This window comes from Seriola lalandi, unplaced genomic scaffold (assembly GCF_002814215.2).
Source record: "Seriola lalandi dorsalis isolate HSWRI2012SDOR001 ecotype SW California unplaced genomic scaffold, Sedor1 jcf7180002054256, whole genome shotgun sequence".
Lineage (NCBI taxonomy): Eukaryota > Metazoa > Chordata > Actinopteri > Carangiformes > Carangidae > Seriola > Seriola lalandi.
Genome location: NW_019524809.1, coordinates 2,314,879 through 2,330,317, shown reverse-complemented (window position 1 = coordinate 2,330,317; position 15,439 = coordinate 2,314,879). Strand labels below are relative to the sequence as shown.

At 40.0% G+C, this 15,439-nt stretch overlaps 4 protein-coding genes across 5 annotated transcripts; 3 read left to right on the top strand and 1 right to left on the bottom strand.

The window, feature by feature from the left end:
* Positions 1–842: 842 nt before the first annotated feature.
* dpagt1 (dolichyl-phosphate (UDP-N-acetylglucosamine) N-acetylglucosaminephosphotransferase 1 (GlcNAc-1-P transferase)) lies at positions 843–5,099 on the top strand. The gene is made up of 9 exons (XM_023404624.2): positions 843–1,293; positions 1,435–1,555; positions 1,640–1,853; positions 2,118–2,264; positions 2,493–2,577; positions 2,690–2,878; positions 2,999–3,086; positions 3,746–3,901; positions 4,004–5,099. Exons 1-9 carry the CDS (start codon positions 1,127–1,129, stop codon positions 4,067–4,069), a joined length of 1,233 nt encoding a protein of 410 aa, XP_023260392.1. The 5' UTR covers positions 843–1,126; the 3' UTR covers positions 4,070–5,099.
* A 476-nt stretch (positions 5,100–5,575) lies between these two features.
* On the top strand, positions 5,576–10,463 carry hinfp (histone H4 transcription factor). Its single transcript, XM_023404831.2, has 9 exons — positions 5,576–6,073; positions 6,727–6,953; positions 7,101–7,212; positions 7,369–7,521; positions 7,624–7,701; positions 8,908–9,028; positions 9,113–9,251; positions 9,347–9,471; positions 9,560–10,463. The coding sequence occupies exons 1-9, from the start codon at positions 5,914–5,916 to the stop codon at positions 9,927–9,929; spliced, it is 1,485 nt and encodes a 494-aa protein (XP_023260599.1). The 5' UTR covers positions 5,576–5,913; the 3' UTR covers positions 9,930–10,463.
* Positions 10,464–10,601: 138 nt separating this feature from the next.
* On the top strand, positions 10,602–14,106 carry LOC147819194 (sushi, von Willebrand factor type A, EGF and pentraxin domain-containing protein 1). 2 transcript variants are annotated; one of them, XM_087173604.1, is made up of 5 exons: positions 10,602–11,458; positions 11,649–11,813; positions 11,915–12,082; positions 12,158–12,358; positions 12,548–14,106. In XM_087173604.1, exons 1-5 carry the CDS (start codon positions 11,359–11,361, stop codon positions 12,559–12,561), a joined length of 648 nt encoding a protein of 215 aa, XP_087029730.1. In that variant the 5' UTR covers positions 10,602–11,358; the 3' UTR covers positions 12,562–14,106. The 2 variants fall into 2 exon arrangements, with proteins under 2 accessions (XP_087029730.1, XP_087029729.1); XM_087173603.1 differs by having other exon boundaries at positions 10,602–11,464.
* Positions 13,425–15,104, bottom strand: LOC147819193 (cobalamin binding intrinsic factor-like). Its single transcript, XM_087173605.1, has 4 exons — positions 14,946–15,104; positions 14,705–14,840; positions 14,409–14,542; positions 13,425–14,142 (listed from the first exon to the last, which is right to left on the bottom strand). The coding sequence occupies exons 1-4, from the start codon at positions 15,019–15,021 to the stop codon at positions 14,072–14,074; spliced, it is 417 nt and encodes a 138-aa protein (XP_087029731.1). The 5' UTR covers positions 15,022–15,104; the 3' UTR covers positions 13,425–14,071.
* Positions 15,105–15,439: the final 335 nt, after the last annotated feature.

Here is a 15,439-nt window from a genome sequence, read left to right as displayed (position 1 = left end):
AGACTTCAAAATAAAAGCACACAACTTGGAACGTTTGTAAAAAAAATCTAAATAATGAATCAATTTGGCTTCATTACCAACCAAGGAAAGCAGACGGCAACCCCGGGGTCACAGTGGAGTCACTGGGATTATAGTAAATTCATTAATTGCCAGTATGCGAATATCCAACACAAGTATGGTATCAACTGGATCCTGCAGTATTACTATCTACGTAACAGACTTGTGAACAGTCTGTTATGAACAGACATAATGAATGCAGAACACCTTATAAGAAAACGTTTAATTAATAAATAATACATAAACAACTTTAATTCATTTTAAATCTGTGTTAATTGGAAATCTAATTGGAAATAACACATAAAGCCTTTAAGAGAGTCAATTGACGTTTAAAATATATTTCTAAGAAATTAAGTTGGTATATGTATTTTTTTTAATCCATGTGCGACAGAAAAGGGTAGTCTTTGAAAAAATAAGGGCAAGAACAAGAACAAGTTCTGCTCCTGAGGTCAACTGCAGAGGTGGATCTTGCGGGTTCTGTCATATTGCCTGAAGTAGGTACTAATATGATTAGTAAAAAATAGTTTTTGACACAAATGAGCGCTCATTTCCGTGTTAAAACTGTTTTGGCCAAAGATATAGAAACCATGAGTTAACAGTGAACAGTTTTTTACAGGATATGCCGAGCAAGCAACTGAAATAGTTGCTTTAGAAAAAACTCAGCAAATGTAATGTAATTAATTCCCTTAATGTAAAATTTTTTTTCAAGCCTTACCGTCTTTCCTGCCAATAAAGCGTTGCAGACGTTTTATTTTGAAGGCTTAAACCGGAAGTGCCGCCGTCTCGTCACACGGGGGAGTTCAGACGTGGAGTTCAGACAGGCAGCCACTGCACATAGACAACAGCATCAACAACCCGTAATGAAAGATGGTGTGGACTACCATCGTGACATATGGACTTATTTTTCTCTGACACCGGAATTACACAGATGTATTATGTTCTAAAAGTGACGGTATGACATGTTTTTACCCCAGTGAAGACAGCCAAAGCTCGCTAATCGATCAACCGAGGGGGCAACGTCAGATAAGCTAGAAACGTGATTTGATCTGTCAGGAACAGACACACCAAAATGCCTGAAAACATGTCACCAATACCCGTCCTGCCGCTGGTGATCAACTGTTTCATGTCTCTCCTTGGCTGCATGGCCACAGTAAAACTCATTCCTGCTTTCAAAGACCATTTCATCTCAGCCAGATTGTACGGAATGGACCTAAACAAAACATCCAAGAAGGAAGTGTGAGTTATTTTTTCATATTTCTTATGATTTGTTTGTGCTTGATAAGTAGTTTGGTAAAATATGATTGCTTTGGAGCTCAGATATGCTCATTATGCCCTAATCCTCTTTTTGTTTCACTTCTTGGTCACCCCTCTCTGCAGCCCAGAGTCTCAAGGAGTCATCAGTGGGACAGTCTTCCTCATCATCCTCTTCTGCTTCATTCCGGTGCCTTTCCTCAGCTGCTTTGTGGGAGATCAGTGCATGGGCTTCCCTCATAATGAGGTGAGTCCATTCATGTTTAATGAACCCGTGTGTTTCTCTCAAATATGAAGCCCAGCTCTGATCTCTGTTGTTATTTTTGGTCAGTTCGTACAGCTGATTGGTGCGCTTCTGGCGATCTGCTGCATGATCTTCCTGGGCTTTGCTGATGATGTGCTGAACTTGCGATGGAGACACAAGCTCCTGCTTCCCACTATGGCTTCCCTGCCACTGCTCATGGTCTACTTTACCAACTTTGGTAACACGGTCATCGTGGTGCCCAAGCCCTTCAGAGCCCTGCTTGGGCTGCACTTGGATCTGGGTGAGTTTAGCGGTTGTTTGCAGAATTGTCCAGGTAGCAGCAGACTAATGTGTTTCTATCTCACAATAACAGTCTACATCTCTGAAGATGTTCACAGGCCAACCATAGCTGCTAAAACAGCTTTACTGTCCATTATGCTGATGGACATTAAACACATTAAATATGTTATATATACAGCATTTGATGCAGTTCGTGTAGAAAATGCCACTCCTGTTGCACTCATTTTCTGTAAATGATGTAAATTATGATCTAAATCTTCGACAGGTATTCTCTACTATGTCTACATGGGGATGCTTGCAGTATTCTGCACAAATGCCATCAATATCTTAGCAGGCATCAACGGCATCGAGTCAGGTCAAGCCCTGTTTATCTCTGGCTCCATCATCATCTTCAACCTGCTGGAGCTCAGTGGTGTGTGGCAGTTTCCTTTCTCTTCATTAGCATTACATATCATCTATGCTGCAAATCATGTAATGGATAGTGGATGTTCTCATTTTATTTGAAAATCCTTGAAACGAATCAGTGAAAATACTTTGGAACTAAGTGGGTGCAGTGAATCTCAAATTCCTCATAACATGCAAAATGCTGAACATGTGTCTGACATTCGCTTTGTTGTGTTTTGGTTATGTCATTTATCAGGCGATTACCGTGATGACCATGTTTTCTCCCTCTACTTCATGATACCATTTTTCTTCACCACATTAGCACTTTTTTACCACAACTGGTGAGTTAAACCTGTCACCTGAGGCTGTACATTTGAAATTTCAGTGGGATATTTCATACGTTTGTTGCCCTTGCTGTATATGTTTTTCAGCTTTCAACTTATTTTGTCACAGGTATCCCTCATCTGTCTTTGTGGGAGACACTTTCTGCTACTTTGCCGGGATGACCTTTGCTGTTGTCGGCATATTGGGACACTTCAGCAAAACAATGTTGTTGTTTTTCATTCCTCAAGTGGTTAACTTTATCTACTCCTTGCCTCAGCTTTTTCACATCATCCCCTGTCCCAGACACCGGCTCCCCAGGTAACCCGCTGCTGATAGGATTTGTTTCTGATGATTTTTCATTAATTTATGCTGCTTGTATTCGCTCATTGTTTGTATTTCTTCATTTTTTCTTTCTCCCAATGTTACTGCTTATGAAAGACTGAATCCAGATACAGGCAAACTGGGGATGAGCTACTCGAAATTCAAAAGAAAGGACCTTTCTAAGTTAGGACACCTCATTCTGACGGTAAAGTTCTTCAATGTACTTACTTTGCTCTGGTCCAGGAAAACAGAGCTGGCACATTTCACTCTTTTACTAATCACTTAATCATCACTTAAAGAAAGAAAGAAAAAAGGTACAAAACCCAATGATATTTAATTTAAAATGATATTGACAATTATTTTTTCAATTACTCAATAGTGAAAAATTAACTATAATAATTTATCAAAACCCAAGATGTGTTTACAAATAGCTTTTTGTATTTGACCAGTAGTCGACCAAAACCCAAAGACATTTACTTTACTACAACATAAGACTGGTATCAAGTTGCTAGCCCTCATACTGGAGAAGCTGGAGTGTTCAAATGCTAATTGCCTTGAATGACCTGTAACCACAGCGCTGGCAGACTAGTTAGTATCACAGAGAACGTATCTGATTAAACTTGAATTCCTCTATCAGTCAGCTTGATAATCGGACATAATTGCCATTTAATGATATTACAATTTGAAACAGAAAAAAACGGAGATGTGGGCAGTGACTCAGAGGTTTGGTAGCAGTTACCTGTTGATAAAGAGCATGTAGTGAGGATTGGTCTTGGTGGGTAAACATGAACTTGATGCAGATCAGCAGCAGGCCTCCAGCTGTGTTTATTGGTTTATAACAATAATACCTTTGATCCTCAACAGGTGGCAGAGTTATTAAAGCTGCTTGAGGTGCGAAGAGGCCAGGAGGGAGATGATGATTTCATTGAGTGCAACAACATGACCTTGATAAATCTGGTTCTGAAATTACTCGGTCCCATCCATGAGAGAAATCTCACAGTCATCATGCTCATCATACAGGTACAACAAAGCAGCTGCTGTATTCACATACACTGCAAAAGTGTTAGCCATTGAGAAGTATATGAATGCTTTACTTGGTGCTCATTTCCATGTCTCCCTCAGGTGATGGGCAGTGCAGTGGCTTTTGGGATCCGTTATCATCTGGTGCGTCTCTTCTATGATGTCTAGACAGCTCTGCGGGACACAGGACAGAATGCGGACTGAGAAAATATAATATCGTTATGGAACTATTTTACAGGCTCGTGGTTTATCTGCCTTTTAATAGAGTCCATTACCTCACTGTTACTTTTCCGCCTCAAACTCTACCTGCAGTAAAGACTCAGTGCAAGATTTAAAGCTATATTTTACTTTGGTAAAACATTTTCACATATATACCATAAACGTCTAAGGGTCTTAACATCAACGGCCGTTCTGTTTGTTATCCTATGTTGGGGTTCAGTAATTACAAGCAGGACAACGTGACTGGATCTGAATTATCTTGAATGTCCACGCTAAAGTATATTTTTGTACTGGGTTTTTTAAAGGTAAGTACAGTAAGTGTGGATGAGTTTTGATCTTCAGGACAGACTCCTCCTATATCTGTTAACAGATGTATGGATGTTGAATGGCTCTACAAATATCAAAAAGATTCACATAGAGTCAATTGCTTGAATCTGCTGTTGAAGAGAAAATGGCTTAGGGAAATTGTACCCACTCACACTTAATTTTGCATGACTTTCAATCCATGCAACATGAGTGGGAAAATTAGTATCATTTTTTTGTTTGTCTGTTTTTACCTCTGAACAAATGCACATAGAATGGTGATTTTGAAGAAAAGCAGTGAAAACACAAGGAAGTCATTGAGTCCGACAAATATCACAGGGAATTAGGTGGAGGCAGGTAAACAGTGGATATTAGAAGAGATGAAATTAGATTTAAGTGTCTTTATTGTTTCAAAAGTTACTTAAAGTCTATGGTAGGTGAAGGGTGTCCTGCCTACAATAAGAAGAATTGATTCTTTTTACCATTCTTGGTTATTGGATATATAGCTGTATTTTTATGACTGATATGCATTTTCCTCCAGGGGTTCAGCAAACATCAATGTGAAGTCAACTGGCACTGGACTATTTTGTTTAAGAATGTAACTACATGTGAGGAACTGTTGTACTGTTGAGATGGATGTGCTCAAATTCAGAAATAAAAGCTGAAAAAGGTCAAATGTGAGATTGTGCCATCATTATCATTGGCAGTGGTGGAATTAGTATTTAATAAATTATTAATGTAATTAAAAGTAGGAATACCACAATGCAAAATACTGTAAAACTAATGATATTAAATGCCCTGTATGGCCAATTTTAGTTTTTCATAGATGTATATGTCAGCCAATATAATGACAAGAAATGGCAGTGCAGAAATTGCCAAAGATATGTTTTAGGTACACACAGTGGTCACAACTGTTAACTAAATATTTAAATTGTGGGGGAAAAAAGCCTAATTACTGATGTTAGCCCAAAGTCTAGTATCAGTTGACTCTATTAATTTATAAAGTATACGGTGTTTTAACCTTTAACACTGTTTTGATGATGTTTTGTATGTAAACGCCTTATGTGTTTGTTGGGGCGGAACAAAAGTACACCCGGAACTATTAAACTATTATGATTTGTTTCTGTGAAGACAAACATCTGCGCTGCACATAGCACGCGTTTCTTATGATTGGCCAAAACAAATCCGATGTATACATCATGTGAGTGTTATGAAGCCGCAAACTGTTGTGTTGAAGCTGCTGTTCGAGGAGGAATTTGTTGCTTTTGTATTTTTTGGTTGGTCGGAGTGAGTTCCAGGACGATGTCTGTCAGGTTGTGTTAGAGCTGGTCAGTGTTTTAGAGACTCTGTGGTTACACTTACCAACCATCACCTGATGTTAGCTAACACCCGATAGTCGGCAGGTGATGGTCAAACCTGGGAGACAACGTTAGCAGCTTCAGTTTGGGTGTTAAAACACACTACATTCAGGCCCGGTCCGACTCGGAGAGATGCCTCCAAACAAACGTTTACAGAAGAAAACGCTTAAACTGGAATGTGAATGGGGCTCGTGTCAGGAGTCGTTCAGTCGGATGGAAAACTTCTGCAAGCATGCGGAGGGTCACCTTAGTGCTGTGAACATGGCGGAGGAGGACGAAGAAGAAGCAGAAGGTGAGGAGTATTCTGCAATGTAATTCACAGTGTCTGACTGTGGCTCGTTTCCTTTTGAAATGTTTACTTGGAGCTGTTGCTATTAATGTGGAAAGAAAGCATGCTTCCGGTATTGAGATAGAGGGGCAGTTTGGAGGTAGTGGGACACTGATACATTTTTCATATATTTGGCTCTGTGCTGCAGCACATTGGATTTAAATGAATGGAATTAAAGCATTACTTAAAAAAATGCATTGTGGCCTAACAGAGTAATGTTCTTCTCTGGTCAAGTCACCTGCCTGTTTCACTGAGCATCTGTTTGACCAGACTGAAAGCACAAGCCTCCAAAACAAGTAAGAAGTGAATATGTCTATAGTCCAGGCCTGGCTAGGGAAAATACCAAGACTGTGCTAGTGTCATTGGTTACAAAGGCTTTGTAGCCAAATATTAAATGTGCTGACTATATATCTGTTTTATTTTGTCCCTTAAAACTTGAGTAAGCAGTATAAAGAGGTCTACAATTCCAACATTTTTTGTTCGATGTGCATTTAAACACTCCTAAGTTATAGCTAAAACCACATCCAGCACATCTAGTGTTATTAAATGATAGATGGCAAACAAGTCCCCCAAAAGGTGATGCCTACTAATGCAAAGTATTTGCTTTTTGCACCAAGGGGAGAGAAACTGTCTCTGGAGAGAATGTGGTTTCTGCTCTATGGAGGGTCCTGAAGAGTTGCGACGACATCTGTTCTTTCACTGTTATCACACGAAGCTGAAGCAGTTGGGACAGCAGGTGCTTAATGCCCAGCCAGAAATCGGTAGCTGCTCCATTGGATACCACAACCGCAACATCATCCCTGAAATCCCAGACAATTTTATCTGCCTGTGGGAGGAATGTGAGGTACAGTCTAAAACAGTCTACATCTGGGAAATATACCACACCAACAAACAATATCTTGTCAGTCATTACTCATAGCCTCAGAGTGCACTCTTTAACTCTAAATATTTCTGCCTATGTATTTATACATTCTCTTCATATTTGTCCAAGCAACCACCATATGAAAACCCTGAGTGGTTCTACCGCCATGTAGAGATGCATAGCCTGTGCATAGATATACCAGCAGGAGACTGTGAATTCCCAATACGCTGTGGATGGAAAGGTAAATATTAATATTCTAGCTCATAAATGTTGATGTAACTATAAAGTTACACAGCAAATTTATGGTGACAGAGCTTTAAAAGGATGAGTTGCTTTTCTGTTAAAAACTAAGGATATGGGATTGTTGAGTACAAGTTCTGCATTTGTCACTCTCCAGATTGCGAAGCCACTGCTAAGGGGCGTCCTAAGCTGCGGGAGCATCTGCGCAGCCACACCCAAGAGAAGGTAGTGGCATGTCCAGGCTGTGGGGGGATGTATGCCAGCAACACCAAGTTGTTTGACCACATCATACGGCAGAGCGCCATGGAAGGTAAAAACCTTTCAGAATTATAAAAGTAAGATTGACAACTTTGCAATTTATTTGAGTTTAAAATTTAAATATACTTGCTTTGTGTACCTGTCTGTGCTACAGGTCAGAGGTTTCAGTGTTCCCACTGTTCCAAACGTTTTGCAACAGAAAGACTGCTGAGAGACCACATGAGGACCCACGGTCAGTTCCACATTCAAAACTTATTTAATAATACCAGACCAGTTGTTATCACAGAGCTCCTATCAACTTAAAATATTTAGACTTGAGAAAAATAAAGTGAGCCATTGAAACACCAGACTGCTCCTTTTGCATGTTTGCCTTACATTTTTAGATTGATTTCTACCTTCCAGGTAAATAATGGGCCTCATTCACCAATATCTTCTTAAGTATTTTCTTAAATTCTTTCTTAAGTTGTTCTTAAGAGAAACTCTACATCAGATTCATGAACATGTTCATGAACCGCAGAATTGTGCGCACCTGTGTTCTTAGATTGATGAATGCCAATCTCCTTGTAAATTAAAAGCGTATGCCAGTTGACCCTAATTAGCATAGGTAAACACCCGAAAATGCCCTTAAAAGGGCATGAAACTGAAGGGTCGTGTGCAGACACAGACAGACGTCACAAAGAGATACCGTAAAAGAATGTTGAGAAGATGCCAAAACGAAAATCTAAAGACGGAGCAACTGGAATCAAAACACAAAAGGATCTTAAGTAGTTCTGAAGTGGATGAGCAATTAAGTGTTAGTGTAGCGTTAATATATTTTAAAAGACAATAATTCTTTGTAAAATAATCAGTTATTTAAAAAAAAAATATTATAAATGACAAAAATATTATTGTAATTTAAATAATATAATATTATCTAACTGTAGAACAGAAGAAAACGCAAAAACTACTTATTTTGCTCAAATGTGCATAAGAGTACTCTTGAGTGTGCGTAGATTCTGTTCTTACCTAAGATCAAATCCCAAATAAGAAAACATTGGAGAATATCAGAACCTTTGTAAAAAGTGCATAAGTGGGTTTTAAGAAGACATGTCTTCTTTTTAATGGTTGGTGAACGAGGCCCATGGGTTTCAGCTCATGCCAGTATGAAATGAAAATCCACTTGAGAACTGATCAGACCAATGCAACTCATACTGCAAATAAGTCATTGGGATAGATGTCTGTGTTGTTATAGCAGCAGTGTCAAGTTTCAAAATCTATTTTTCATCAGGAGTTCTTGGCTTGACACAAACATATGTAAAAATAGGACTTTATACTGTCTACTTGTCTGATCCACTCTAGTGTCCAAGCGAGTGAGGGATCCTGTTGACAACGAACGGGGCTGCAGTTTTATTAGAGGATTTAATCTCATCACTAGTTTGTCTTTTTCTTGTTGGTACAGTGAGCCACTACAAATGCCCGCTCTGTGACATGACTTGTCCATCACCCTCTTCACTCCGCAACCATATCAAGTTCCGCCACAGTAACGAGAAGCCATACAGCTGTGAATACTGCGAATACAGGTATCACATCCTCTGAAGCTGCAGCAATGTAAATCAACATTAAACTGTTGACACACACTTGCATTGAAGTTTTTGTGTTTGCAGCTGTAAGAATCTCATCGATTTGCGCAAACACCTGGATACCCACAGCAGCGAGCCGGGATTCCACTGCGATGTTCCTGGCTGTGGTTTCACCTCTCGCACCTCTGGCACCATGAAGATTCACCACAAAAGAGAGCATGAGGTAACAGAGGGAATCTTTTACATAACTGTTGATTTGCATTTTCTTGGGGAATTTTAATATAATTTATAACTAATTTTTGTCCCTTCCATAATCAGGGGAGTTTTGTAGCACGTTACAAGTGCCATGTGTGTGGTCAGTGCTTCACCAGGGGAAACAATCTAACAGTCCATCTGCACAAAAAGCACCAATTTAAATGGCCTTCTGGACACCCCAGGTTCAGGTAGGTCTTGCATCCAGACATCCAGTAGTGCTGACTTTGAGATGTGTGGAGTGTCATAGTACTGATGACCTGTTTATGACTCTGTCAGGTACAAGGAGCATGAAGACGGCTTCTTGCGGCTGCAGCTGATTCGCTACGAGAGTGTGGAACTGACCGAGCAGTTGATGAGGGAAAGACAAAACAGGCAAACGGAGGAGGATGAAGAAGGGGGCCAGACTGAGGGGCAGGAGCTGGAGGAAGAATCTGCAGGTGCAGCTCCTTCAGAGTTGCAGGTAGAACTGAGAGGGGTGCTGCTGGAGGAGCAGAGCACCGAGGAGCCGACCATCAGCACTGTGGAGAGCAGTCAGGAAGGGGGCATGTTGTACGTTCTCACTGGAGGTTTGTCACAAGCAGGGGAGGACTCTGCTATGCTGCATCTTCAGGATACTGCTCAGCAGCAAGGAATGCAGATGGTTTAACCATCATAACAATCCTGTATACACATCCAATACATCAGAGGACATTTTGCAATCAGCTCTGTTGTTTCACAGATACATGGCTAATGTATGAAAAATCTTCTGACATTTCTGACCCTCATAGATCTTGGTAATAAATTAAAATGTCTTAATGAAGGCTCACATACTCCACGATCATGACTAAAAGCCTATATTAGGTAATAACATTTTTCATGTGTTTTGTTTGCTAATATTGAACTTGTTGACAACCTGTTTGCCAGTGTTTTTAAATTATTTTCAGTTCATTCATTGTACTTCAACATCATCAGATAGTTGGATAATAACGCTGCACTGTGTAGTGGCTTGTCATTCTCTTTTAGATGAGAAAGCTGTCACAAATAAATCAGCCACACCTTTTGAAGGTTTGTTATCATTAATGTTCACCATAATGTGTGGAATACAGCAAAGAGGGCCTCTCTCATTAGCATGGAAAGTATATTTTTAACACTGAATCTACAACATGAATAAACTTGTGACACAAAATGTTTGCAAAAATCACATTTGAAATAATTGGGTTTTTTTCTGTATTATGATGCACAATATTCCTCTTAATGACCTTTTAACAAGTCATTTGGAGGAGTATGCATTTCTCTACTTAAATTCATATGACTTACAGGACAATACATCTATAGTGTTCACGATATATACTAGTATTATGGCGCCCCCTTCTGAAAACAACTGCTCTACTTCAGCTTCATTTTATGATTCGATTGGACTACACTTAGATACAGATATTAGGTGAGCATAAACTTTTTAGTTTTCATGTGATTTGATTGTGATATGAAATGTTTTTGCTCAAATGGCAAAGACATCTGAAAAGACTGTTTAAAGACACTTTGTAGTTAATCTACTTCATGATATTTTTCCCATTTCCATAAAGGCATATTATTTTACACCCAAAAGTGTGTATGTACAGTATGTTTTTTTTTTTATTCTACTACTTACTTAGTACCTACTTAGGTACTTACTATAAGTGCTTGAATTGCCAATGTTCAGACAATAAAATTAATGTTTCTCATAACCCTGCTCCTGGCAACACAATGTGATCTGCTCGTCCCCTTTTTGCTTTGATTTTATCAGGGCTCCGGTAATCAGGTGAATTGAATTATGACAAATCTTTGCCAAAGCCGTGAGTCGTGAGGCTTGATTTACAGTACGTGGTGGCATTAGCTGTGTGTAGAAGATTAGGCAGCGCACAGAGCTTAGTTGAAGTGTTATTTACTGCTCTCTGCTTCCTCACTCTGCAGTCAGGGAAGTCAGCTCCACTGGGACAACTTCTAATGGCTATGACTTTGCAAGAATGATGATGTGTGGTATGAAGTTGCTGGTCGGTTTCCAGATCGGTTTCCAGATCCGTTTGCAGATTCTTCTCAGGAATTGACTACATCAAAAGATGGACACCATGAACTTTTATCCACTGCTGCTGTTGTCATTGCTTGGGTCCTTCCAGAGAGGAATTTCTCAGTGGCCTGGATGGATTGGAGAGGTGGAAGGTAGTGGTAAGATCTCCTATGATACCAGTATAATGTTATTTTTGGGACAGGGCTCATTGCATTGTGGGAACAGTTCTTCTGGATCCCGAGATAACAATAACGTCTCCAACAATAACATCTTTCTTAATGTTGAATTTGCAGTTTGAAGAGCATTTCCAGTTTGGGGTCTGCAACTTTGTTTTTGCTGTAGGTGAAACAGAATGGATTCCCGAGCCGGATTACATAGATGACACATATTGGTCTGGGTCAGCACCCCTTTGTTTTGGAGGCTGTATGGCGCTTCACCAGGAGGTGAGGACAGATCGCTGTGGGGACTCGAGCTGCTGCTGGCTCGGCTACAAGTCCCTGTGCAGAGGTAAGACATGGACCACAAGTATGACTGAAATTTGATAGAAACACTTAAACACAAAGGTCAACCTGTTTTGCTTTGCCTTTGCATTTTCCTTTGTGTGGCAGTGAACTGTGGGAGACCAGATGTGGACTACAATGGCGTAGTGTACGGTAACGACTGGTGGGTGGGCTCTGTGGTGAGGTATGCCTGTCGCTCTGGCTTCATGCTGGTGGGAAATCCTACCAGATATTGCCAGCCTAATGGTCTGTGGACGCCAAAACCAACCTGCCTCCGTGAGTAAACACTGACCACAGAGATTTTATGATCCCTTTTAGCTCTTCATATAAACTCTTCTATCTGTCTTGTAGGAATGTGTCAGAGGGGACGCATTGAAATAAGTGAAAGGGAACTAAATGGGACGTGCAACTCCACCTGCGCATATAAGAGCTACTTTGGCCCGCCCAAACAAGGCTGCACCCGGATAGACAACTGCAAGAAGAAGGAGACGGGCTGGAAGCGGTTCTTTACGCAGTGTGTCCCTTGCGTTTGTGACTGCGCTTTATCATGTGGTGAGTAGTTTCCTCCCTACACTCTCAGCCATAAATGATGGACTTGTGGAACTGATATATTTCGAGCATGTTGCAATGTGCAAATACACTTGAATGCGGTTAATTATTGCTTTGAACTTTGAGCATGATTTTGCTGCCTGTCTTTGAGGAATTCCATCCAAAAGTACACTTTTGTCTTTTTATTTTTAGCAACAGTTGGCTGAAACATGGAGAAGACATTACATTGACTGTACAGTGAGATAGATGAAGAGGACATACACAGACAGCTTGTACACCGCAGAGCCACACTATGTTTTTGCTGCTTCATCCAGTTGTGTGGAGAAATCAGTGCACCAAAATCTTTAATCTCTATGGTACACTGAAGCCAACTACTGTATAAAGGATTTTACACTATGACAAGAACATTTCAGATCCCTCTGAGCCGGTGGTGAATTATAAGCAAAGCAGAACTCCTAAATTAATCCGTGTGATGTAGAGTGGTGAAAGGGTCAGAAAAGAAACGTGAGGTGAATTTTACTTATTTAAAACAGCTGTTGGGTCAAATAATTATTTGAAATATAAAATAAAAAAAATTACCTGAAGTGCCAAGTGGTGAGTTCTGTTTTTAATAAGAATCTCATTTTGAGAAAGCAATAATTGTTGTTCACAGGACAGGATTTGGTAGCTCAGACAGCATTCTCTGATCGGCTGAAATATTGTTATACCTGTATATATTATAACTCATGTCACAAATTCCACCACCTGGGAAAACTGAACATACCTTATTTAACATGTGTCCCTGAACATTCTTGTGTTGTCTAAGAGAAAGGGAGAAATAAAGGTAAAGACAAGGAGAGAGGTCGGTGAAACCACAGAGATTAACATCTCATCGCTCCTCCTCTCAGTCCATCTGTCCTGGAAGGAGCTGAAACTTTAATCTTGTTGCAAAGGAGGAGCTTTGGTCAGGAAGCTGAGGGGTCAGCGTAAACACAGAGTGTTGTGGACCTTTATAAGCAAACTGTTTTTATAGGTAGTATACTATGTACATGTTTCAATATTTATTGTGGAAAAATGGCACAAAAAATCATTTTTGTTGTAAAATAAAATCTTTATTTTTATATAGACGGACTGTGTAAATGTGACATGATGTGTGGTGCATTTGAAAGGAATAAAAAGAACAGAAAAAATAATGCTGGCCTATTTGAAGTCAAGCAACCCACGAAAACATAGTCTCTATGAAGGTTTAAAAGTGTCAGCACATTTGACAACAAGGTAGGTAATTTTCTATCTTCTATTATTTCTTGATTTGTGGTACAATTGAAAACATTCACATTTCTTTACCACAACACTACGTTGTCACAAGCTGAAAAAATTATGCCACTAATGACAGTTAATGAGTTAGGATAACTCATCATGTATGCATCTCACCTCCCAGTGTTATTCAGCCTACTCAAACATTTCTGGTGGATAGTACAGTTTCTGGCCTGTCCCATTTCCTCCAATGCTGGAATATTTCATGTAGCCATTCCTAATTTGTCCCATATATTTTTGAAATATTTTACTTTCTGTACACTTGATAGATGACATTACTCCTGAAAGCCAGCAGATGCTGCTGTTTTGTTTTTTCTCAGATGCAGCAGGTCCCAACATTTAGCACCACGTTACACTTTACAGGAACCCCCCACCAGACACAGCCATAAATATAAAGATGAAAAATAAAACAAATGCATCTCATCAATGTTGGGTCCAGGTGCTGAACCTGAGGATGATGTGTTCATTTGGTTTAGGTCTGTAGCAGCCAATTCCTGTGAAAAGGGACATGTGCAAAGTCTTGATCAGTAGTGAGTCTGTAATAGCAATTACTACTGTAATTATCTTGTAGCCCTGCCCGCTCCATCTATAAAACGATAGATTTAGAGTAACATTTATCAAAACCAAACCGTTTTAGAATAATCACACCAAAGAACATCCTGGGGCAATAAGTGAAAGGAAAACCAATTCTCCTGCCTCATTACAGCTCATTAAGTCGTCTTCAGATATGTTGTATCAAAACTCCGGGGAGGACACTCACCCACATCCAGCCTGCTGTACTCTCCTGAGCTTTCTGACAGGATCTCCCAGTACGTCTGCTCTTGCTCACTGCCAGCCACTCCATTCACACTCTCCAGAAACAGGCCAAAGTCTGGGTCCTCCTTCACTATGAACCTGGAAACACCCAGAGGGTCAAGACATGTATCTGCAGGAGTTTTTTTAAGAGCGGAAATGGGTCATCGCAAGCTTAAATATGAAGGAGAAACAGCTTAGCCACCTTTAAGAATAAAGAATGATACGCAGAGATAATAAAGGGGATGTCATGGGTGGTCTTACTTGAAGTCCTGCTGTGTTTCCTGCAGTCTCCTCAGAGCGCCCAGCAGCACACCTCCCTCCACCACAGAGCTAGAATAGGACTCAGGAGTCATGTTGGACAGGTCATTCTCCACAGTCAGTCTGATTGGGAGAGACACTGGACCAGCACACCATATTATATTCAGTTATAGTGATGATTTGCATGATACACACATAAGTGAGTCACTCAAGATTATATTCCTGGATTCTACTCTAAATTCACCTTTGTTTGTGAGAGTTCCTTGTGTCAGCAACAGAAGAAAGCCCACGGAGAGGAGGGTAGTTGTGCTGAGAGCCATCCTGTCTGATGTTTTCCCTCAGATGTGTCTCTAATGACACAGCAGCTCAGTACTTATAGCAGGCCTAACCCTCATTTGTGAGCACACTCCAATCCCAGAATACTTTAATGATGCTGTCACCCTGTAACCTTGCAGGGACGTCTTTGTTGAATTCAAATATTCAATATAAACCTACCGCAAGTGTTTGCTAATATCTCACTGTCAGTCATTATGAATGTGCGGTTTACGAATAAATACTGTTATCTGTTAAATGAATTAATGATTATTTAGTTGATTAATGATCTGCCTTGTGGCATTTTCTCAGAAAGGCATGAATGAGAATTGTTGGTTGTTTTTTTTAGATAATTTATGTATGCACACATGAAATCATTCTACAGAGAATGGAGGAAAGGTCATATCTCTTTACTCCAGGTAAATA

What these genes read in the sequence shown, in the direction of transcription:
- dpagt1 (XM_023404624.2), top strand. Translation starts at nt 1,127, where the DNA reads ATGCCTGAAAACATGTCACCAATACCCGTCCTGCCGCTGGTGATCAAC. An exon ending in AAAACATCCAAGAAGGAAGT is followed by an intron (nt 1,294 to 1,434) that starts GTGAGTTATTTT and finishes CCCTCTCTGCAG; the next exon opens with CCCAGAGTCTCAAGGAGTCA. An exon ending in TCATCATGCTCATCATACAG is followed by an intron (nt 3,902 to 4,003) that starts GTACAACAAAGC and finishes TGTCTCCCTCAG; the next exon opens with GTGATGGGCAGTGCAGTGGC.
- hinfp (XM_023404831.2), top strand. Translation starts at nt 5,914, where the DNA reads ATGCCTCCAAACAAACGTTTACAGAAGAAAACGCTTAAACTGGAATGT. An exon ending in GGACGAAGAAGAAGCAGAAG is followed by an intron (nt 6,074 to 6,726) that starts GTGAGGAGTATT and finishes TTTTGCACCAAG; the next exon opens with GGGAGAGAAACTGTCTCTGG. An exon ending in TGTGAATACTGCGAATACAG is followed by an intron (nt 9,029 to 9,112) that starts GTATCACATCCT and finishes TTGTGTTTGCAG; the next exon opens with CTGTAAGAATCTCATCGATT.
- LOC147819194 (XM_087173603.1), top strand. Translation starts at nt 11,359, where the DNA reads ATGGACACCATGAACTTTTATCCACTGCTGCTGTTGTCATTGCTTGGG. An exon ending in TGGAGAGGTGGAAGGTAGTG is followed by an intron (nt 11,465 to 11,648) that starts GTAAGATCTCCT and finishes TTTTTGCTGTAG; the next exon opens with GTGAAACAGAATGGATTCCC. An exon ending in GCCAAAACCAACCTGCCTCC is followed by an intron (nt 12,083 to 12,157) that starts GTGAGTAAACAC and finishes TCTGTCTTGTAG; the next exon opens with GAATGTGTCAGAGGGGACGC.
- LOC147819193 (XM_087173605.1), bottom strand. Translation starts at nt 15,021, where the DNA reads ATGGCTCTCAGCACAACTACCCTCCTCTCCGTGGGCTTTCTTCTGTTG. An exon ending in AGGAACTCTCACAAACAAAG is followed by an intron (nt 14,841 to 14,945) that starts GTGAATTTAGAG and finishes GTGCTGGTCCAG; the next exon opens with TGTCTCTCCCAATCAGACTG. An exon ending in GTACAGCAGGCTGGATGTGG is followed by an intron (nt 14,143 to 14,408) that starts GTGAGTGTCCTC and finishes CCCTTTTCACAG; the next exon opens with GAATTGGCTGCTACAGACCT.